General features: G+C 54.4%; 1 protein-coding gene and 1 non-coding gene across 2 annotated transcripts in view; both read right to left on the bottom strand.

Moving 5' to 3' along the window:
* Nucleotides 1–243: 243 nt before the first annotated feature.
* On the bottom strand, nucleotides 244–351 carry LOC112447658 (U6 spliceosomal RNA). Its single transcript, XR_003035837.1, has one exon. It is a non-coding gene; the product is annotated as a U6 spliceosomal RNA (small nuclear RNA).
* Nucleotides 352–4623: 4272 nt separating this feature from the next.
* The window catches only part of COL23A1 (collagen type XXIII alpha 1 chain), a 403501-nt gene continuing 385501 nt past the window's right edge, over nucleotides 4624–22623 (bottom strand). Inside the window, exons 10-27 of the mRNA XM_002689036.5 lie at nucleotides 22568–22603; nucleotides 22139–22165; nucleotides 20402–20455; nucleotides 19393–19437; nucleotides 17894–17971; nucleotides 15727–15780; nucleotides 15088–15132; nucleotides 14189–14278; nucleotides 13361–13423; nucleotides 12991–13047; nucleotides 12713–12739; nucleotides 11712–11774; nucleotides 11574–11627; nucleotides 11365–11391; nucleotides 8523–8576; nucleotides 8167–8253; nucleotides 6208–6246; nucleotides 4624–5767 (exon numbers count right to left, since the gene is read on the bottom strand). Of these exons, the coding sequence (XP_002689082.4) occupies nucleotides 5765–5767; nucleotides 6208–6246; nucleotides 8167–8253; nucleotides 8523–8576; nucleotides 11365–11391; nucleotides 11574–11627; nucleotides 11712–11774; nucleotides 12713–12739; nucleotides 12991–13047; nucleotides 13361–13423; nucleotides 14189–14278; nucleotides 15088–15132; nucleotides 15727–15780; nucleotides 17894–17971; nucleotides 19393–19437; nucleotides 20402–20455; nucleotides 22139–22165; nucleotides 22568–22603 (903 nt within the window). The 3' untranslated portion in view covers nucleotides 4624–5764. The remainder of the gene's footprint in view (nucleotides 5768–6207; nucleotides 6247–8166; nucleotides 8254–8522; nucleotides 8577–11364; nucleotides 11392–11573; nucleotides 11628–11711; nucleotides 11775–12712; nucleotides 12740–12990; nucleotides 13048–13360; nucleotides 13424–14188; nucleotides 14279–15087; nucleotides 15133–15726; nucleotides 15781–17893; nucleotides 17972–19392; nucleotides 19438–20401; nucleotides 20456–22138; nucleotides 22166–22567; nucleotides 22604–22623) is intronic.

The raw sequence follows: 22623 nt of genomic DNA on the forward strand, positions 1-22623 counted from the left end.
CTCCTGCTGGAATGCACGCAGGGTGAACCCGAGCTATAGAACCACTATGAGAATCTTACATTGTTTAGGAAGAGAGGTAGAAAGTCTCCTGAGCCTTATCCACGGCCAGGAGACGGAGGCTCAGACAGGGAAACGGCTTGTTCTTTTTTTTTTTTTATATCAATAATTATTTTATTTTTTAGCTTTACAATATTGTATTGGTTTTGCCATATATCAACATGAATCCGCCACAGGTATACACGTAAAAATATGGAACGCTTCACGAATTTGCATGTCATCCTTGCGCAGGGGCCATGCTAATCTTCTCTGTTTCGTTCCAGTTTTTAGTATATGTGCTGCCGAAGCGAGCACCGGCTTGTTCTTAAACACATAGCAAGAGTGAAGCCAAGACTGGACTCCCAACTCCAGGGAGTGAGAGGAGAACGCCCCTAAGGGACTGGAAAGCAGCATACAGAGAGAGAGCCCCTCCTGGAACTTTCTGCCCTGGTGAACACTAGAACCAGGGCGGGAGGCTGCAGCCTGAGCTTGGTGGCCTGAGCAGGCTGGAGAAAGGGGAGACTCCTGCTGTCCTTGTCACCTCTTCATGAGTCTCAGCCCTCTGCTTCACCCCCTCATTTCTGATTTCTTCATCTCTTCTCCCAGACTTAAGGCTTTTTTTTTTTTGGCTGAACTGTGCAGCTTGTGGGATCTTAGTTCCCCAACCAGAGATTGAACTTGGGTCCTGGCAGTGGAAGCTCTGAGTCCTAATCACTGGACTGCCAAGGAATTCCCACTTAAGGCGTTTATTAAAGAATATTTGGAGTTTCTTTATTGTGGTAACATATACACATAACAAAATTTACCATTTTAACATTTAAAAAATATTTTATTTTTGGCTGTGTCGGGTCTTAGTTGCAGCACACAGGCTCTCTAGTTGAGGCGTGAGGGCTTAGTTGCCCTGTGGCATGCAGGATCTTAGCTCTCCCACCAGGGATCTAACCCACATCTCTTGTGGTGGAAGGTGGATTCTAACCATTGGGCCACCAGGAAGTCCCCATTTTAACATTTTTAAGTGTACAAGTTCAAGGGCGTTAACGGCATACACTCAGGTGTGTCCAATACCACCATCCATCTCCAGAACTTTTTCATCTTCACACACAGAATGAAGTTTCTTACTTTTAAATGTAAAGCTGAATAAAACTTTAGGTATGATTCTTGAAAAAAAATTCCTCACAAATTAACCAAGAATGTTTGCTTCTGGCCTGTAGTTTTTTTCTGAGGGCCAAGCCCCCCTCCCTGCATGTGAAATGTGGTCACTGATTTTCTCAATGGATCTGATCCTCTTCCTTGGTAGAGAGACCCATAGCTGTCTGTACATCGTGCAATTCCAGCTTTGTATATGTAATGGGTATGCTTGTGGATTTCCCAGGTGGTGCTAGTGGTAAAGAACCCACCTGCTGATACAGGAGACATAAAAGAAGTGGGTTCGATCCCTGGGTCGGGAAGATTTCCCTGGAAGAGGGCATGACAACCTACTCCAGTGTTCTTCCCTGGAGAGTCCCATGGACAGAGGAGCCTGGTGGGCTACAGTCCATGGGGTCGCAGAGACACGACTGAAGCAACTTAGCAGGTAGGCAGGTGTGTCCTAGTGTGTATGTGTTTGTGTGGCAGAGGGAGTCTGAGAGTCCTGTGAGGGGCCTATCTTTGGCCCTGTCTTGAGCCCAAACATAAGCCTGTCTTGTGACTCAGGACAGCTCAGAGAAGTCAGGTTACCTCAGGAACTTTTCCAGCTTTGAGGTAGAGGGTGAGAAGGCCACAGTCAGGCCCAGCTCACATCTCACCCACTCCTGGGATGTCCAGAGTCAGGAGGGTGGAAGTCAGACCAGGATTGGCCATTTTCTGGGCTGAAAGTATCTACAAGAGGGGCAGGACAACACCAGGAAGCCTCCCCTCTTCCTGCTCAGAAAAGCCCACTCTTTTCTTCCTCTGGCCCCATGCTAAGCACTCCTGTGTCCATTCTCTCATGTCCGACCTTTGAGGTGGCATTGGAGGTCAGTGGGGCAGGGGAAGAGAGGAAGTAGCTGAGTCAAGATTTGAAGCTAGGGCATGTTGTTTCTCAACGCAGGCAGCATTGGCATTCTCACTGAGATGGTTCATCACTGGGCAGGACTGTCCCATGCATATCAGATGTTTGATGTGCCTGGCCCTATCCACTAATGCCAGGAGTGTCCCCTAATCATTGTGGTAACCAAAAGCAAACCATGCATTTCCAGTAGTATTCTAGGGATCAGGAGGACGGAGACCGGAGTAAGCCCACTCCTCTCTGGCCTCAGCTTCATCTGCAAAAGGGGGAAGTCATCTTTGTGACTAGTTTACATGCTATGGCACACAGTGGGGCTCCAAAAATGTGTTCTTTCGCTTCTGGAAGGGGTAGTTTGAGGCACAGCTGCCCTTCTTGGCAGGGGAACACGAGGTCCCCAGGCTTGAAGGCTCAGTTTTGAGGCAGGGTGCTCCCCGTGTCTCTGCTGGGACCGCAGCAAGTCAATCACTCTTGCATAGTCTGTTGCCCCTACCCCAAGCTCTTGAGGACTCTGCAGACTCTCAATTTTGAAGTTTGCAAAACCTGAGAATATACAGCACAAGGCCAGAAGAGGGCAGCAATGGACCATGAATGGCCCTGTCCCGGCCAAAGGAGCAGGAAAGACCCCTTCCTCTCCCCCACCCCAACCCCCACACCCAGGTATCTCGGGAAGGAGGAACATGTGGCTTCTACCCTCATGAGGTTCTGCCCATCCAGCATCACAGTGCTCCCCATAGACTCCATGCTCTGCCAAATAATTTTGGAAAGACAAACTGGAGGACATCCAAGAACCTCAGTTTGATGCCCCAAGCCTGCTACCATGTCCTGACTGTGCATCCCTGGGCAGGGGACTAACTCCTTGGAACCCCACTTTCCCCACATGTAAGGCAGAAATAATGATACCAACCACATACGCCCTTTACAGGTTGGTGAGGGGATCCAGTGAGTTACCTGGGTGGTGTGCTGTGCTGTGTTTAATCTCTTAGTCGTGTCCAACTCTTTGCGACCCATGGACTGTAGCCAGCCAGGCTTCTCTGTCCATGGGGATTCTCCAGGAAAGAATACTGGAGTGGGTTGCCATGTTCTCCTCCAGGGGATCTTCCCAATCCAGGGATCAAACTCAGGTCTCCTGCATTGCAGGCGGATTTTTTTACCGTCTGAGTCACCAGGGAAGCCCAAGAATACTGGAGTGATGACTGACGGGACGTGTGCAGTGATGCTGGAGCTCCAAAGGACGCCTGGATGTCCAGTGGTCTCCGCCAGTTATCACAGACCCCCTGTGTTTTCCTTCATTTTCATGTTACTGACTTCCCTAGTGGCCCACACGACTGGCTGAGCAGCATGGCCTGCCATTTATTCCCAGCAACGGAGGGGAAAAGGGGCAGAGATTCGACCTGCTCCTTCTCCTGAGCCAGCATGTGGCTGGACCTGTTTTGTTAGTTAGAAGGCCACATGGTGGGGCCTGGGGGTACTGCTCATACTATGGCCTCCTTAGGCCTCAGTTCTTGGACGGAGAAGGCTGGGATACCATCACGGCAGGCCCCGTCATGTGCCTGGTTTTGCCACCTGAGAAATGGGCACACTTGCTGGTCCCCTCTCTCAGGATTAAGGATCAACTGGGATGTAGAATTTTCTAAGATGGCTGAAACAAGATCTCCTATCCCACATTTAAAATATGCTGCTGCTGCTGCTAAGTCGCTTCAGTCGTGTCCGACTCAGTGCGACCACATAGATGGCAGCCCACCAGGCTACCCCGTCCCTGGGATTCTCCAGGCAAGGATACCGGAGTGGGTTGCCATTTCCTTCTCCAGTGCAGGAAAGTGAAAAGTGAAAGTGAAGTCATGGACAATTTTCCCTTGAGTTAGGGTGAACCTCTAATTCTGGCAGGAAGTAATACCATATGAGTTCTGAGGCTTGGTTGTAAAAGGTGACACAGATTCCATCTGGCCCACCTGGGACATTCACCCTGGGAATCCAACAGCCTTATGGTGAGGAAGCCCAGACCACACAGAGAGGTGTGCTGGCCATCAGAGGCCAGGCAACATCAACTGCTGGATGTGGGAAAGCTTGAGTGACAGCCACTGAACTGAGCCCATTACTCCCAGAACTATAAGACAGAAATAGAAAGGATCTTTTTTTTTTTTTTTTCTTCTGGTTTGTTTGTTTGTTTTTGGCCATGCCACGTGACTTACGGGATCTTAGATCCCCAACCAGGAATTGAACCCAAGCCCCAGCAGTGAAAGTGCCAAGTCCTCACCACTGGACCACCAGGTAATTCCCAAGGATCATTGTCTTAAGGCAACAGATTTTGGGGTGATTTGTTATGCAGTAGTCATGGCTCATCAGATCAGAGAACACACAGGGGCTCAGTGGCATGGGTGACTGGACAGAGGGCTCAGCTGGTATGTTAGCTGGGCTAGGCCTTGAGTCTGTGTTTCCCTGACTCCAAACCTCATCTTTGCCTTGAGCCTGAAATACTTATTCTGGTTTCTGGAGGTGGCTCTGGCCCAGGGAGAGTTCTCTTATCCCTCCCCACACAGCAATGACCAAGCTGAAACCTCACCTAGGGATGGGCCTAGGGCCAGTCTGCAAGTACAGACAAACCCAGACCCGCATTTGTGATTTATTACACACAACAATATCCATCTACACAGAGAGGGGAGGCAAGTAGTTGGTCTGGAGCTGGTGGCTGGGGCCCCTTGTCAGAAGCGGGGAACCTCTTCTCAGAGCATCATTGGCTGAGGGCACAGGCCACCTACTCAGACAGGCATGGAAGCAGCCCCGAGGCTCTTTTCATTTGCATAGCTCCCTCAGAGGACTCATTTTTGGGAGGCTGGCCAGAGTTCCCCTGGGTGGGGAGACTTGGGGCCATCGAGGCCCAAACTCTGAGCTGGCGGTCCATCTCCTCAGGCTGGCAGTCCCATCACGTCCCTCATGTGGTGGGGGTGTGGTGAAAAGCAGGAAACAGACATTCCAGCCTGGGACCTCCACGCTCGAGGCTCACAGGGCTCCCTGCTGCTGGGTCCACGTGGTAGTGATCACAGAGCCTGGCCTTCACTCCTGGCCAGAGGACACTGGTTTTCACAGCAGGCAGGCTGGTTCCTGAGGCCTACAGCACTCGATGGGATCTCTGCCTGCTTAGCTTGCTTCCCACAGCTCCAGCTATGAGTGCTGGGTGGAAGTCCCATCCTGCCCTGGTGAACCCAGGGCCCAAGGGGACCCAGAGCGGTGGGTAGCTGGCTGTGGCTGAGTGCAGAGGCCAGAGAGGCCAAGATCAGTTGTGTTTGCTATTCATGCCACAAGCCTTCGTGGATGGCATGGCCCGGAGCTCCAGAGCTTCAGAGGGCAGGCTCTTGCAGGGCAGTGGAGCAGCCGGAGTTTCTGCTCTCAGGTGACCGAAAGCCCAACCTGGCCTCTCTGCAGCCTCTCCTGAGCCAGGCAAGTTACTTTCATCTCCTTCCTGGAAAGCCAAGCCCCGAGGGAGCCCTGCAGGTACACAGTGCCCCCAGGGGGCCTGTCCGCTTTCCTGCCAGCTTCACACACTGATTGTCCTGGGGCTGGGCTGGGCACACTCTCTGATGTTAAAAGGCCACAAGTATTGGTGTTGCATCCCGTGAAAATAGATCAATATATTACTGTTTTGTTTTCACAAAAATTAAAAATGTCCACATGGATCTATACAGGTTGTGAACTGCGTGCTCAGGATCACTAGAAAAGGAGGGAAAGACTGAAGGTGAGGAGGGAACTGGGGGGGCCCAGAAGCCCTGTTTCTGATCTGGGTATCCCTGTCCTGCCTATTTCCTTGGGCAGAGGTATGGCCCCCCAATCCTCTCATCCTAACCTCCTGAATTCCACCCTCTCTTGGGGTGGGGGAGGGACAGTATGAACAAAGTCTCACGGGCTGATAGCTTTGCCCTGGCTGGGCCAGGGCTTGAGTGAGCCCTGTATGACCAAGAGGGTGGTTTGCTCACAACCAGGATCACAGCCCTGGGTCTTGGGCCACACGATGGGAGAGTCAAATCTAGGGTTACTTGGGGAGACCTGGCTGTTCCATCACGATGTAGGGAGCGGCAGGCACTCAGCCCCAGGGTTCCCTTGGCTCTCCCACTCCTCCTAGCCTGCCTTGGAGACTCTTCCCTGAAAGTTACCTTATGCCAGCAGCCAGGCACAGGCAGTCCATCGGGGCCCTGGAAAGGAAGAAGGTTTCAGTGACAAGGAGGCAGGGCTGGTCAGCAGCTCCCTGTGCTCCACACACTCCTGCCCCAGGAGGAGCTAGCTGCAGCCCAGGGAGCTGCCACCTGAGGCCAGGGCCTGAATGCCTGCCCTGTCCACCCGGGTAGTCAGGTCATGGAACACGACAGCCGCCCTCGGTGCTTGTTCTAAGCATGCCCCCATGGGCTTTGCTGGGACACGAGTAGCTGTGGGCGGAACCAGGACACCACGGAGTATAGGGCATTGTGCTAGACATCCCCAGGCCAGGAGCAGGCCTGGCCCTGGTCCCACCGAGCACCTGTGTGTCTTTCTGTCTGGCAGCTGTGGTGAAGGTTCTGGTAGCTCACCCTGTGGTCTTGAGAGCTTTCAGACACATGTCCAAGAATATCTGAAGGACAGTCCAGGAAATGGGATTCCCTTTTGGCCTGTCCTGGTCCCTGTGTTTGGATCTGAGTAGCAGACAGGATGGGCTGAGGTCAGTGTGGACACTGGGCCAGGGTGGGGAGGTGTGTGTGTGTGATGGGGTTGGAGTGGGGATAGTCTGGAGCCATCAGACACAAGCAGGGAGGTGGGTTTCCTCAGGCGGCCTGGTGGTGGGGAGCTGGTGGTGGACCAAGGCTGACCCGTCAGTCAGCCTAGCGTCCCTGGTGGATGCGATAGTGGATGACACTTCACTCTGTTCTGAAGCACACAGCAAGACCATGGACACGGGGGAGCGTGCCCCCCACCCCCAGCACTCTCATGCACCCCTGGGGGCTGAGGCTGGGGCCCAAGGGGAAGTGGGGAGGAGGGACAGAATGGAAGGGAAGGCAGGGCAGGGCAGCGGGCACAGGCAGCACAGAACGCCCAGCACAGCAGAGCACACAGCACACAGCAGGCCAGGCTGCATACCGCAGGGCAGGGTCCACCGCCCCTGGCCAGGCCCCTGGACCCTGGCGCCCCTCGCCTGCCTCTGCATCTAAGATTCTCCTGTTTCAGAGACAAAGGCTTGATGACTTGGAGGGAAGTCTTGAGCAGGGCCTGGGGCTTGGGGCCGGGCCACCCTGTCCCCCTGCTGTCCCTGGTCCTTTTAGTGCATGCTTGCCTCCCCGCTGCTCTTCCTGTTTTTTCCCATTGCCTCCTCCAAGCCATCTGGAGGTAGGGATTAGAACCCCTGTTGCATGGATAAGGAGACTAAGGAGCAGAGGGCTAAGTGACCCATTTGACGTCAGAAGATTGGACTTTGGGGTCCCTGGCCCTGCCCCTCTGGAAGGGGATACACAACATGGTTTCTCCCCCACCACAGCCCTGGCAGAGATGGGGGGATGTGAGTAACTGGTGAGTTTCAATATGGAAACTCAGTTATTTTTCCTGTCTTTTCTGAGTTCCACTGGAAGAGTTTGACATGTAAACCTTCCCTGCCTTCTAGAAGGAGAGGACTGAACTTTGGTTATTTCAGGTATCAGGTCTGTCTGGTGGGCCACAAGAAGCTGTGGTAAAAAAGCAGGAAAGGAGAAAGGCTGTGAGGGGAAAGGGCTTTGGGACACGCGGAGGAGATGCAAGGGGTGAATGTGCAGCTATGCAGACCAGCAAAAGCCTCCTCTGGGACAGGACAGACCCTCAGAGAGGTAAGGGTGGTTCCGTCTCCTTTTAGGTCCAAAGAAGCTGAGTAGAGGAACAAACAGACTCCGTCCCTGACCGGGCTTCCATCTTCTAGACGGAGTGGGTCCCTGGGCCTTGCCCATGGAGGGGTTATGACCAGAGTGAGAGGAGCCTTGGTGATGGTAGAGATTAGAGGGTAACCCCAGCAGTGTGGACACCCCAGGGCAGGGCACCTGGGGCCTCTGGGACTTGCAACTGAGCTCCGAGGGCTGCAAAGACTTGGGTTTGGGCTCCCTTGTCTCACCAACACATACCACAGGACACGGCTGGTCCAGGCCTGGGGGTCCCGGCTCGCCCTTCTGGCCTTTCATTCCTTTCCGACCCGGGACACCGCGATCCCCCTGGGCAAGAAGGAAGATGGGGTGTGATGGTGGCTGCCAGGCCCAGGGCGCCTCCAATGTCCCTCACAGAGATGGGCCTGGGGCCGGCAGCCCCCTGCCCTGCTGCCCACAGACCACCCTCTGCAGCCTTCCTCCCCGCACCCACCCCGCCTTCTCTCTGCTTTCTTCCTGACCCCCATGTCCTTTCCTCTCCACCTGCTCCCTCCTTCTCTTTGCTTGCCTCCCTCCTTCTCTCCTCCTACCCTTCACGTTCTCTCCACCTTCCCCACCTTCTCTCCACGCTCGCTCCGGTCTCCTTTTTCTCCTCGAGGTCCAGGGAAACCCTGTCAAAAAGATTAAAGGTTAAACCTGACAATGAAGTTTGAGGTGTGCTCTGGTTATCTCTTCATCTCTCTACCTCTCCCACCCACCTTTGCCCCTTCCCTCCGCACATATCCATGTTATAAGCTGGACCATCCCTGGCTTCTAGGGGACACAGATGCTGGGTATGAGGATGATGCAGAGAAAAGCCTGCATTCAGGACACTGGCACGGCTTCCTCCAAAGTAGAACACCACTGCTGTTTCTGGGTGGAAGCCCTCAGGCAGAACTGCTAGCAAAGAGCTTTGTCTCATGTCAAGTCAGGTGCAGCAGACACTGGCCCAGGCTCGGCTGGGGGCTGAGACATAGCAAACCCATGGAAGTTATATCACCGTCTTCAGCAGACCAAGAAATGATGCTCTCTGTTCTCTGCGCTTGGCTGAAACTCTTATGTACCCACCTACCCATCCATCCATTTGTTCATCTGTCCATCTTCCCAGTCAACATTTGTAAGCATCCACTAGGAATTGGGCTTTGGGCTGAATGCTGAGGGCAGAAAACCAGATTTGCTGAATTCCCTCTTAGGTGGCACTAGTGGTAAAGAACCCGTCTGCTAACACAGGAGACATAAGAGACATGGGTTCGATCCCTGGGTTGGGAAGATCCCCTGGAGAAGGGCATGGCAACCTATTCCAGTATGCTTGCCTAGAGAAACCCATGGACAGAGGAGCCTGGTGGGCTGTAGTCCCTGGGGTTGCAAATAGTCAGACACGACTGAAGTGACTTAGTATGCACACTCTTATATTTATTATGCTGTTTATTCTCTGTATCTTCTGATGTATTGATATCATCAAAATCTTGCTGGCTGGGGAGAGGCTGCCTCTCCTAGAGGTAGCCAACCCTTAGATATAGCAAAGAGCTAGGTAGGGAGCATGCCTTTCATATGTAAACCAACCAATCCTGGAACAACCTCCTCTATCTAACTCACACACCAAGTCAATATTTTCCCTGCCCCAAATCATCCCAGGGCCAGGTAGCAGGCAACTAGAGACCATGCTTAGAGCCCAAAGCCTGCCAGGATTCTTCAAACTAGCCAATCCTAGACTGTTGACTCTGCTCTGCCTCACTTTCCCCAGAGAAATGCCAGTAAAATCCCTGCCCTAGGTTTCTCCCCCACTCCTTTCTGCCTGCCAACCAAACCTACTGCGTCTCCATGTGGTTCCATGTGGGGCACGCCCTTTCCTTGAGAACTGTAAGTAATAAGTTCTTCTTTCAAAGGCCTGTGTCATCACTAAGTCGCTTCCATAAGTTAGAACCCCACAGGTACAAAGGTACAGAGTCTAACGTGACAGGCAGTGGGGTGCAGAAGATAATGATCAATACTCATAGTGATAGAGATCTGAACCAGACACCATAGCGTGCCAGGAAGAGGGGCTCTTCTGTCCAGGTGTGAGGTCAGGAAAGGCTTCCAAGCAGACTCCCCATTTCAGCTGGGCCCATTGGAGTGGGTTGACTTTTTACTTTGGCCTCACCATATGGCATGTGAGATCTTAGTTCCCTGACCAGGGATCAGGATCAAACCCCTGCCCCCTGATTGAAGTCTTAACCACTGGACCACAGTGGCCACAGTATTGGGGGCATAGAGTCCCTTCTGCTCCACCACCACTACCTCTCTGGGTCCACAGCCTGAGCTGGATTCAGTAGTGTCTTCTTCTCCTGGAACATCAGTGGAACCCTCCAGTCAGAAACTCAGCCTAGAATTCTTCCTCTTCCTGTGTGTAGGGTGACACTTTCTCCCTGAAGTTTAGGGTAGGCACCAGAGTCGTTGCAGCCTACCTGCATCTGGTCACCATTTCCCTTGCAATAGCTATCTGATTTTCCTGGGAGCCACTCTCCCTTTTCACAATTCACCAACTCCACCCCCAGATCCAGGATGGAGCATTATGAGCAGGTCTGGCCAGTTAGGGAACTGCATTCTTATGGCCGAGTGACATTTCAGCATTGGCCCAGCTGGGGCCGATGAGAGTTGATGAGACTTTTTCTCAAAGAGTAACGAGTGAGGCAAATGCCTTTCTCCAGGATTTGGACTTAGAGGGATGCAAGTTTGGAGTTCTTGGCTCCATCTCATCACCATGTGGAAATTGGAATGATTCAAGAGGAAGAAGAGACAAGAGAGGGTGAGAGGTTGGGTTGTGTTGACATACTTGAGCCCCGGATCTATGTGTCACACATATGGAGTTTTCAGTTATGAGTCAGTTTAAACCAGTTTAACTTGTGTTTCCCATCTCTTGCAACCAAAAGATACCTGATCCAATCAACATTGGATTAATAATTCTCTTCTCCTTCCTGCAGTACTGCCATAGCTGAAGCCTTATCATCTCTCACCAGGATATTGCAACATGCTCCTCATTGGTCTTCCTACCTCCCTACTCCAATGGATCCACTCACCATCCTCGATCATCCTCCATCCGTCATCTGTCAAGCTATCATCCATCCATCCACCATCCATCTTTTGCTTGTATCCATCACTCATTTACATACCATCCACCCATCCTTCCTCTACCCATCCCTCCACCCACCCATCCTTTGTACCGTATCCATCATCCACCATCCACTCAACCACCCATCTATCTATCAAGAAAGCACCTACTCTGGGCTGTGTGTTGGGTTTGCACTGTGGACAGGGGTGGAACCAGCCAGTTGTAGTCTAGCCATGGGGAATGGGGACACATCCAAGCCATCCAGAGGGCAGCATGAGGGCAAAAGTTACAAACGGGAGAGACCCAGCCACAGTGGATGGTGAGCTACTTACATCTAGTCCTGGCTCCCCGGGTCTGCCCTGAGAAGAGACAAAGAGGAGATGTGAGGAGGCTGAGAAGGAGGTGTTGGGAACACAATTCACAGCCCTGTGAATTGTCCACAGAACCTGGACTCTGGCCCTAGGGACCAGTGAAGTGCAGGGGTTGAGCCCCCAGGACTGAGTGATACCATAGTTGGGGGACATTAAAGGAAGGTGGTTACCTTCTCTCCTTTGGTTCCTGGCAGCCCAATAAGGCCTGGTGGGCCAGCTGGCCCCTGGGTGGAAAAGGAATGTGTCAAGAGTCATGACAATTACAGAAATTAGCCCCTCTGAGGATGAACAAGGCTCATGACACTCACAGGCAGGCCGGTGGGTCCTCTCTCACCCGACGAGCCCTTCTCTCCCTTTGCTCCATCCAAGCCCTGGAAGCAAAGGGGAGATACCAGTTAAGGGGGCCAGACACATGGCAGAATAGGAAAGCCTGGGGCCTGACCGGGGACCGAGGTGTGCGGGGCAGAGGGACAGACTCCAGGCTCTGACAAGCCTAGCCCTGGCTTCCTTCTTGTGCAAATATCAGAATGTGGGTGTGCATGTTTTATCCTTTCTTACACATGGGCTTTTTCACTAATCCTGGAAGGTGGGTTATAGTCACACCCATTTCACAGAAGAGGAAACAGAGGTACAGAGAAGGGCAGGGACAGGCCCACTTGCACAGCCAGGAAGTGGCAGGGCTGAGCAGCCACTGGGTTTCTGAGTCCCCGTCTTGGACCTCATCTCTGACAGCAGCTGCTTATTCTAAACATCATCTGGGGAGGCCTCGGAATAAAACAGAACCAGAAGCTGCACATCTGCTCAAGCTACATATTCGGCCCCACTCAGCTCTAGGATTCCATGACTCTGAGGCCCCACTTGGCCTCTGAGCTGGGGATGCGGAGATGTGGTCTCCCCCAGGGTAAACGAGGGAGATGCAGTGAGGCCAGCTGGCCTCCCTGGGCGAGGGGACACGGGCAGACCACACTCACAGTTTTAATTGGAGAGCAGAGAACATGACGTTACGTAATATACACCAAAGCCAGGACTTTGTGTCCAGGCTGTGGGCAGTTGAGAGACAGATGTGTGCTTGAGGGGAGAAGAGGGGAGGGGGCAAGGAACGGAGAGGCTGAGTGTGGGTCGGGGAGTACCAGCTCTGAGGACGCTGGCAGGGGCTTGGGAATGGCCAGGCCATGGGAAGATGCAGGGCTGGTCCGGGGCCGACTGTGGGGCTCTCACTTTGCCTGCTAGCAAGAATTTGCGGAACCAACCAGGCTGTGAACCTGCAGCAAGTAGGGGCCGGGGTTCCCATCCATGCTTCAGAACTCACCTTGGGACCCTGCATCCCCTGAAGGCCCTGGAGGAGGAGGAGAAAGCCCCAGATTAGAAAGGCCATGAGGCTAGGTCTAGACCTCCTGGCCAGGCCCTCTTGCAGCAGCCACAAAGGCTTCCAGGCCACTCATTGGCCCTGTGGCTTCCCAAGCCCAGACTTGGGCTCTGCTTGGCTTGCCTGATGTGTCTCCTCCCCGCTGGGGTACCTTGTTGTCCTCTGGGCCTAAGCCCATCACCCTCTCCACATCCCAGCTGCTTCAAGCCAAACTTTCTTACCATGGGGCCTGGGGGACCAGGAGGGCCTGGGGGCCCTGGCTCTGCTATGATCTGGGCCTAGGAAGGGTCAGAGGTGGATTAGTTGCCCATTGCCCCACCACCCCTCACTTACCCACACTTGAGCTCATCGGACATTGAAGGAGCACTCCCTGGGTGCTGGGCACTGCGCTCCACACTGCCCCCAAGAGGCACTGCCGGGTGGGAGGCCCAGTGCTGGCCTTTGGGTTCAAAGATGGCCTGAGGCTCGCCCCCCCCCCGCCCCCCCCCCCCCCCACCCACTGCCCTGAGCTTGGTCAGGCCAGGTGGCCCTGTGTCCCAAGGCTCAGGGCCCCAGCCAGCCCCCAGCAGAGACCGTCAGCAGTGCCCTTACCAGGCTCTCCTGTAGCTTGTCAGATGCAGACTCTCCCTTCTCTCCCTTGGGGCCGTTGGCACCCTGCGGGACAGGATGGCCCTGAGCCCTTTCTGTCTATCACCAAAATTGCCACCCACGGGGCTCAGCACCTCCCCTTCCTTCCTCCGTCAAGCAGTGCATCTTCAGTAGCTTTCCCTAAATCAGTGGGTATTCAGAGAGCATCTTAACAGCAGTATAAGTTGTTTCCTGTGGGGCAGCCAGGGGCTCTAGGAGCAAAGACCTGGGGTTCAAATCCTGGCACCAGCTCTCTAGCCAAGTGAGCCTCATGGATGGACAATGGATGTGGTGGCAGCTCTTCGCGTCTGGCCACTCATGACAAAAGCAATGATTAAAATGGCGATGACAGTGGGTCCCTATTCTCAGCCCTGCCCATGTGTCCCTTTGTGGGAGGGGAGGTTATCACTCCCATTTTAGAGCGGAGGAAACTGAGGCCCAGGGAGGTTAGGTCACTTGTGCTGGGTTCCAGAGTCAGTGAGATGGAGCAGCATGCAGACTTGGGCTGTTAGAACTCCCCGTCTAGTCATCTGCCATTAGGCGGGGCCTCCTTATTTCACCTTAAGGAGGCCTCTCGATGTAAGTGGTAGGTCTGTCTGCAGGGGAGGAAGTGCGGGCTCAGAGTCAGGGCATCCCAGTGCTTCCCTTCAAAGGCCCAGTGGGCTGGGGCTGAGACTGGGCTGAGACTAGGACCGCAGAGTCCCAGCCCCTGGCAGCCACCGTGCGGGGCCCGCATTCACCTTGGGACCCTCACATGGGGCAAGTAGCAGGGGGGCTTACCCAGCCACCTACCGGGAGGCCTGACAAGCCCATTTCTCCTGCTTCCCCTTTGGGTCCTGTTGGTCCGGCTTCTCCTGGGTCTCCTTTCTGTCCTTTGGGACCCTGAAAATCACAGAACAAGATACAGTAGGCACTTTCCCTCCCCCCATGCAGAGCTTATTCTAAGGCAGGCCAGACCCTCCCTTCTTCCTTGTGGGTCTTCTCCTCCAGACCAAGTGATGAAGGAACAGAGGGGCCTGGCTGGCAACACAGAAGGGGCAGTCCCCGCCTGTCCTACTGCAAGCAGGGCTGCAGGGTGGGGCAGGGGGCAGAGCAAGTGGGAATGGGTAGCTACTGAGGGGTGCATATGGGGTCAGGGCCAACCCTGTGCTCACATCTCAGGAGCCAATGGTGAGGGCCCCCAACCCCATATACAACCAACCATCCCTCGGTCACCCAACCAGCTGCTGCAGTCCTTCATTCGACTGATTGTATAACGTCCACTCTGAGTCACACACTAGGGACCCAGTGCTAAAGGCACATCCGTGAATGTTAAGTGATACCTGTGGACACTGTGGTGTCTACGCAGGATCATACACATGCGTGTATACTTACACTGATACTAATAATGACAGTGAGATGACTCTTTGCTATTACATGCCAGGCACTACTCTCGAGTGTGTTCCGTGTGCCGTTATTTAGCCCTCAGCCCTTTTACCATCTTCAGGAACTGAGGGACCGAGGAACAGAGGCTGCCAGAAAGCGAGTAGCTTGCCTGAGGTCTGTGGGCAGAACTGGGATTTGGCTCCAGAGCAAATGTTCTGTTTTCTAGAACTCTGCACGCACACGTGTACACACACACACACACACACACACTCAGCCTGATACAGCATCAGGCACAGCATCACCAAGGAATTGAAAGGCCCAGAGACCTTCTCTCCGTCGATTCCAGGAGCACCAGGCAATCCGAGTTCGCCCTGGAAGGGAACAGACAGCAAGGTGGGGGTTATGGTGCCCTGGCCCCTGGCAGGGATTTGTGGCCAGGCTGCCCACTCTGACCAGCACACTGGCCCTGGGTTGGGTCCCTGAGGTTGGGCCTTCAGGAAGAAGCTCACTGCGTGCCTAGCAGTGCCTCCTCCACTTCCTCAGCCCTGTGGACAGGTGCGGCCGTGGCTGTGGTAGGTGGAGGCTGAGGGTCCATGCCACAGAGCCCAGGGATGATGGCTGGGACCAGATCCTGACTGATTTTAAAGTCTTGGGCTCCTTCTTCTGAGCCAAGTGGGCAGGTGTGAACGATACACACAGGCCATAGGAACGGCTCTGTAATCTACAGGACTTTGTAACATCATGAGGGGCCCATTTATGGATTATATGTGTGAATGAGGCATCGCAGGGAGAAGCCAGGGCCAGGAAGAAGGCATCCCGCTTGGTTAGGAAGGAGCAGGGCCACCTCCTCTGAACTCTAGAGGCCAGGCCAAGGTGCCAGGAGAGAAGCAGAGGCAGAGAGGAGACACTGGAGGTGGCCCTGGAGACAGAGACCCAGGGGACCACACAGTTACGTCTGCACTGACCTTGGCTCCGGGGATCCCTGGTGGCCCTGGGGGCCCCTGTGGCCCAGGAGGACCCTGTGTGTGAAAGTCAAGGGGTCAGTGTTTAGGTGGGGCCTCCCCATCACTGCCCACCCACCTCTCCATCTTGAGGCCGTAGACCATATAGCCCCCTCCCCACCTAGCCAGGTCAGGCCTGTGTTTTGGGGGAGGCCTGGCAGCTGGTACCAGGTATCGGGTAAGACAGCACGGTGTCTACCCCTCTGCCCTCAGTATACGTTTCATCACAATACGCTTCTGCTCAATCCCATGACAGCTCTGCACTGCCTCTAGAAGCAAACGTAAAACCAACCCCTGCTGGCACTCAAAGCCAGCCCCAAACTGTATCCCCAGCAGAGGCCCAGCACTGTGGCCTCTGCCTCTCCTGTGACCTCTGGTGCTGTCCGCTGCTCCCGGGCATCCCTTGGTTTCACGGGGAGGGGACAGTATATTGACTCCCGAGCTCCCGTCCCTGCCCAGGCTTCCCTCAGGCCACCTGCCCACCTCAGGCCACCTGCCCCCACCCCTGCTCAGGCCCCGTCACAAAGGCTGCTGTCACTCAGCCCCCAGTCCAGCAAGCCCCAGGCCTCTTCCCTTCACCTCCTCTCCCCTACCTGCCCCCTCCTTTTTAAAGACTGAGGCATAGTTGATATACAATATTATATATGACATACAATAGTATATACTTTTATAATCACTATAATATAGTGCTTCAAATCACTGTCCAAGGATATACGCGTTTATAGTTATTATAAAATATTGGTTATATTCCCCCTGTGTTGTTCAATATATCCTTGTAGCTTATTTTATACATAATAGCTTGTATCTCTTTACCCCTTACCCCTATCATCCCTTCTCCCTTCCCTCTCCCCACTGGTCATCACCAGTTTGTTCTCCATATCTGTGCATCCGCTTATTTTTTTTTGTTGTTATGTTCACTAGTTTGTTGTATTTTTTTAGATTTCACATATAAGTGATATCATATAGTATTTGTCTTTGTCTGATTTATTTCACTTGGCACAATACTCTCCAAATCCATCCATACTGCTGCAAATGGCATTTTAATGGCTGAGTAGTATTCCACCGTGTGCGTGTGTGTGTGTGTGTGTGTGTGTGTGTGTGTCTCTGTGTGTGTGTGTGTGTGTACACATCTTTATCCATTCATCTGTTGATGGACACTAAGGTTGCTTCCATATCTTGCAACCTGCCCCTTCCTGTCGGTGCCTCCATTGAGATGCCCTGGTCTTACTCCCTTCTTCATTCCAGCCACCCTCCTCCAGATTCAGGCCCAGCACCTGCTTTCCCGGTGGCCTCTCTGCCTCGAGTGACTCCACCTTCCACACCACTCCCCAGCTAGCCTGCCCCTCAGTATGTGTTTTTCGACTTCACCCCTCTGTGTCTGCCCAACAAATCCAGTCATCGTCCCTGCCTGGCATCCACAATCCACCTCCCCGCTTCTCTGCTCCCACAGGGCTTCTCCTTGCGGCTCTGGAGCAGCCATGTACAGGTGCAGCCCTGGGCCATGCCACACGACTCCACGCCACGCAGGCCTGGGGTGGGCACCGTTACCATCAGCTCATGCGTCCCTGAGGCTTGTGGGAGACAACTGAAATTGAAGCTGGGGTGGGATTCGGTGCTGACACCCAGTCTTTGCGGATCACCTCTCCCCACCCCAGCTCCTCTCCCGGTGCCTCTGAGCAGCTGGCCCCCAGCCCTTCTCTCCAGTTGGTGATGGGTCCTGGGCTTGCCCAGCATTGGGACAGGGCTGAGGCCGCACAACTCCCGAGTCACTCAGAGCAAGCTTTGCCACGCTCTTCTTTCTCACCCAATGGTTGTTAGGAGATCAGCCTTCCAGCCCCTGGTTCCTAGAAAGGCCCCGAGAGGCCCTGCCTCTTTCTTCTCAAGGGTGAGCTGCCCTTTTTTGCCTCAGCCTCTGAGGAGCTCAGGGCCACATGGGCCCATTTACAGTGGCTCTCTCAGCATCGTGTGGGACTCCACATAGTACTGATTTCCGTATTAGGTACCTGGTGACGTTACCTAATATGTATTAAGTCTGTGTTAAGCTACCCCTGGTCCCTCGTGTAAAAAAGTGTGCAAAGTGAGTGGATATTCCCTCAGGAAAGGAACGCTAGGGGTCCACCAGGAACGCTACCTTAAGGGCGTCCAAGATCCTGCCATCGTAGTCAATTACCACTGTGTCTCCTTGTTCGCCCTTGAGGCCCGGGGGACCCTGAGGCAGGAAGAAGAGGAAGAATTTCAGGGAGGAGCATGGTGGGCATTTTTGTTTCACCCCGAGAGCCTAGTAACTGGGGCTGCACACAGGCCTGTGACCTGTGGGCCAGCTCTCTCAGCTGGACACTGGGTGGCCCCCAGCACGGTGTCTTCTCGAATTCTCTCAGGAACTGGCACCCTGGCTCACTGAGTGAGCATTCTGGGGGCCAGGCAGGGGTTTACACGAGGGAGAGGGGAGGCCTGGGGCCAACTGAGGAAAACACCTCCACCTCACAGGAGGTGCCTGTGATCCGCCTTCACGTGAGAACCGAAGCCCGCTGAGGCTCATCCCTGAGAGAAAATGGAGAGCCTGACTTTGATGTGAAGTTCTTCAGATTTTTAAATGTTAGCAAAAAAAAACACCAAACCCTCCAAAACACTGTGCAGGCCAACTACAGGCCTGCCAGCTGGAGGCTGCCCTCGCACCGCAGTTTCTTAACCTTGGGGGGAGGTTGCACGCACCAGGCGCTGACACTCCCCTTCACTCCTGGTTCTGAGTCCACACCCACCCACGTACACGTCCACACGTATGTGTCTGCACACGCACTCGTCGACACAGGTACAGACGTGTGCCCTACTGCTGGCCTCACCTTTCCCCTCGGAACCTCCCCTCCCCTCTGGACTCCTCTGCTAGAGCAGCAGGGGGTGTGAGCACTTTGCTCAGGCTTGCGGCCAGCTGCACCAGAGGAGAGACCCGGCCAGGGCCTCATTTGCCAGCTGCCTCCACGGTCATGGCCTCTATGGAACTGGAAGGTGTACACTGAACTGCCACGCTCAGTGCTTAATCCAATTCCCTGGCCATCCGCACCAGCAGGCTGCCAGCTTAGACCTCTGTCTTGGAGGAGGGAGGCAGCCTGTGGGAGCGTGGGGGGGATGTGATTGCTTGAGATCACAGGGCCAAGAACAAGGTGCTGATAGGGGCTCATCACAAAAGATCTGGGACCAGTTGCGGTGGTTGTGCTCCGGCGACAGGGATGAACTGTGAAGTGGGGCTGGGCGGAAGGCAAGGAAGGCGTATCCCCATACGTCATGCAGGATAATGCCATCCGTGACATATTGAAATCTATGTTGAATGTGCCAAGGAAAAGAGTCTAGGAGGGCAGACTCTTGCCTGGGGAGGAGGAGAATAGGGAGGAGGATGGGACTCTCCTTTTCACATCCATAATTGAACATTTTACCCAAAGCATGTATTAAGAATTAAAAAGCAAAAAACAAAAAACAAAAAAACCCAACCCACTAATGAAATATTAGTATTAAAATAAAAAGACTCCAAGTTCTCAGAGCTCCACTGTTCCTCTGGGGTGTCTGGGGGACAGGGGCTTCGGAAGGAATGAGGTCCCTGGATCTCACTGGTGTGGCTGGGGTGGGGGGACTGCTTACCCGCTGCCCCGTGGCTCCATCAGTGCCTGGGTGGCCGGGCTCCCCCTGTGGAGACACATGGCTGCAGCCAGGTGTGTATGGCTGAAGCCAAAATTCCCCCGCCCCCTCCAGTGGCCTCTTCTCCAAACAGCACAGGGCCGAATGGATGTGACTGGCATCTCCCAAGTTGAGGGAGGAACTGTGGGACCTTCCTCTGACCCCTTGTTGTGTAGACAAGATGGGCCACTGAGGCCCAGGGGCCCAAGGCTACAAGGTGAAGGCCTTGTCACTACTTGAGACCACCTGCCACCTGACTCCAGGCCAGCCTCTGATTGCCAGGGCCCAGACCCTTGGGCCAGGGACCTTCTGGACTCCCAGCTTAAAAGGGCAGATTGCAGATGAAACCAGTCTCCCCCAGGATGGGCCTTCGGAAACCAGAGCAGCTCACATTATGTCACCTTGGGCCCCTGGGCTCTGTCTGTGCCATTCTCTACCTGCGGCCCCTTTGCTCCCTGACTGGCCCTGCAACAGAGGTGTCTGCTGTGGAGCCTCCAGGCTTTGCGGGCTTCCAGAGGAGGTCCTGAGAACCTGCCTGAGCCCACCCGGGGTGGGGGTGGTGAGTTCAGTACAGCCCCAAGGACTCAGGCCTAGGCCTCCTTCTCGTTTGGTTGGAGAAGCTCAGGGGTTCAGTCAGGTTAGAGGAAGCCTGGCCAGGATTTGTTTGTTGTCTTAAGGGGATGAGGGACCAAGGAACACAGCCAGTTCCTGGCTTGGGGGAAGGGCAGAGTGGGGCCACCTGAAATGGGAGCCAGAGGACTTGAGGGTGTAAGGGGAGGCCAGTGGCCTGGATGATTTGCTAGGCCTGTTGGTGAGTGGGACCCTGGCCTTCCTGCTGGCCTCCCTCTGGCCTGCCCTGGTCATCAGTCCATGTGCCTGTGATGTAAAAGGGTTGGGTAGGAGCTTCACCAGGCAGGTGGGAACTGGGGAGATGGGAGGCAGGGGGACCACAGGAGGAAGGATGTGTACCTACCTTGGGCCCTGGGGGTCCAGAGAGCCCTGGTTGGCCTGGTATCCCGTCATCCCCCTGAAGAGAGAACAGTGGAGACTGCAGCCTTCAGACTTGCGCGCATTGGCTGGGTCCTCTGGCCGTCAGCTGGCCATCCCCTCTCTGCATTTCCTAGCACACTAGTCCACTCCTGGTAGCAGCATTGATCACACTGGGTCAGGGCAGTTCTCCCTCCCCTCCTTGTCCCTCTAGGGCAGGGGTGGGGTAAGACCCACTTCCGTCCCCTGTCCCCACTAGCCCAGAACACAGCTCAGTAGGTATGTGCAAAAGGAATGGATTGGCTGAAGGAGAGGTAATTCATTCCCTCTGTGAACAAACATCTCTGAGCACCCTCTGCAGGCCAGGCAGACAAGATCCCTGTTCAGTGGGTCAGAGGAGACCAAGGGCCAGGAAATATCCAGATAAATTCACAGCCTCATGCTGGGTAGTGGATATGCCCGGAAGAGAATATAAAGGAATGGTGGGATAGAGAGGGACTCAGGGAGAGTGTGGGCTTCAGTAGGTGGCTGGGGATGGCACTTCGGGGGAGGGCACAGCTTTGCTGAGTCCAGTGTGAGGAGGAGGAGGCCCAGCCATGGGAAACAATGGGGGAAGATCAATCTGGGTCAGTGGTTCCCAAACTGGAGGGCACGTTAGCACCACTGGGGGCTGCTTGAACAGAGCATGCCCACCTCTAGTGTCTCTGACTCAGTGCCTTTGGGCCCCAAACACGTGGGTCTAATGAGACCCAATGATGCTGATAATACTGCTGGTCCAGGATCACACTTTGAGAACCAGTTTGACGTGGGAACAAATGATCTGCCTGAGTAATTCTATGTGTTTGATGTATTTCTCTAAGAATGAGTGAATGAATGAATGAATGAATGTGATCCTGACTTCTGAGACAGGTAAGAGCAGCCACCCACAGCGAGGATTTGGGTTTGGTCCCGCTGTGCCCAGCCCCTGCTTTTATCTCCAGCCACTTCCCACATCCCTGCCAAGAAGGCCCTCCACAGGGGCCCTCCACCCCCATCTTCTTCCCAGAAACACTGGGCTTAGCCTGGTCAGAGCCACCTGGACACCAGCCTCCTCCTCCTCTGGTAGAAGTGGCTCTGATAACCTCCACCCAGCATAGCCCACAGACCCTGAGCTCTCAGAGAGATTCTCATGGGTGATGGGGCTGATAGTCCTGGACTCCAGTCTAACCCTGAGCTGGTCCTTCCCAAGCTGAGTGATCCTGGGCAAGTCACTGCTCATGGGGGCTATAATGCCCCCAGTCTCAGAAGGAAGTTGTGAGATTAGAGGGAATGCATTGGAGGCCCTCAGCTCCCAGAAGATGCTCACTAAGGATAGCTCCTTCCCCCCACTTTCTCTCCTGCCCAGTCCAGGGGCCCTGGCTCCTTCAGGGATGACCACAGCCTGCCTTCCACCCTGGCAGGTGCTGCTTAAGGAAGGAAGAAAAGAGAGCTGACAAGCTAACGGGCTTTATTATTCAGTCCTCACAACCTGCTGTGAAGGTAAGGCAGGAAAAGTCTGTCATGACCTCATTTGACAGAGGAGTAAACTGAGGCCCAGAGAGGAGATGATGTCACTTGTTCAAGGTTATAGAACTTGGTCTTCTAACCCCACTGCTTTGGCTCCAGTGGGGGAGGAGGAGGAGAAAGGGGTGGGGTGAAGGGGCCCCCTGTGTCCAGGCCTGAGACAGGAGTGAGAGGCACTCACCTTGGGGCCTGGGGGTCCACTCGGGCCCTGGAACAAGAGAAGAAGGGGTGTTAGACATCATCCCAGAGGCTGCATCTGGGCTGTCTTTCTTAACATCCTTGTTTTATAAAGGGTGACGTCAAGTCCCAGAGGGTGGCAGGGCTGTCTCTGGAACCCAGCTGAGCCATCGTATCTTGGACAGAAATCTGCATTAGATCCCAAGCTGTGATGAGTGGACTGCAGGCTCTCTCCCAGGGGTGTGGGGTTGTGAGAATTTTGCTGGGGTTGGGTCCTGGCCCATCTGCTCCCAGTGGTGGTGGGGGCAAGAGCCCAGGTATGCACCCTGGGCTGCATGCCCAGTCCCGCTGTGGGTGGGCAGGGGAGAGGAGCTTCTGGGCCTCGAACCACAGTCCTGCCTGCCCAGGCCTCTGAAATGCCCTGGATACTGACCGTTGCACCATCTTGTCCAGCTTCTCCTTTGGGACCCTGAGGAGGCATAAGAGAAG

This window comes from Bos taurus, chromosome 7, assembly GCF_002263795.3.
Source record: "Bos taurus isolate L1 Dominette 01449 registration number 42190680 breed Hereford chromosome 7, ARS-UCD2.0, whole genome shotgun sequence".
In the NCBI taxonomy this organism is placed as follows: Eukaryota; Metazoa; Chordata; class Mammalia; order Artiodactyla; family Bovidae; genus Bos; species Bos taurus.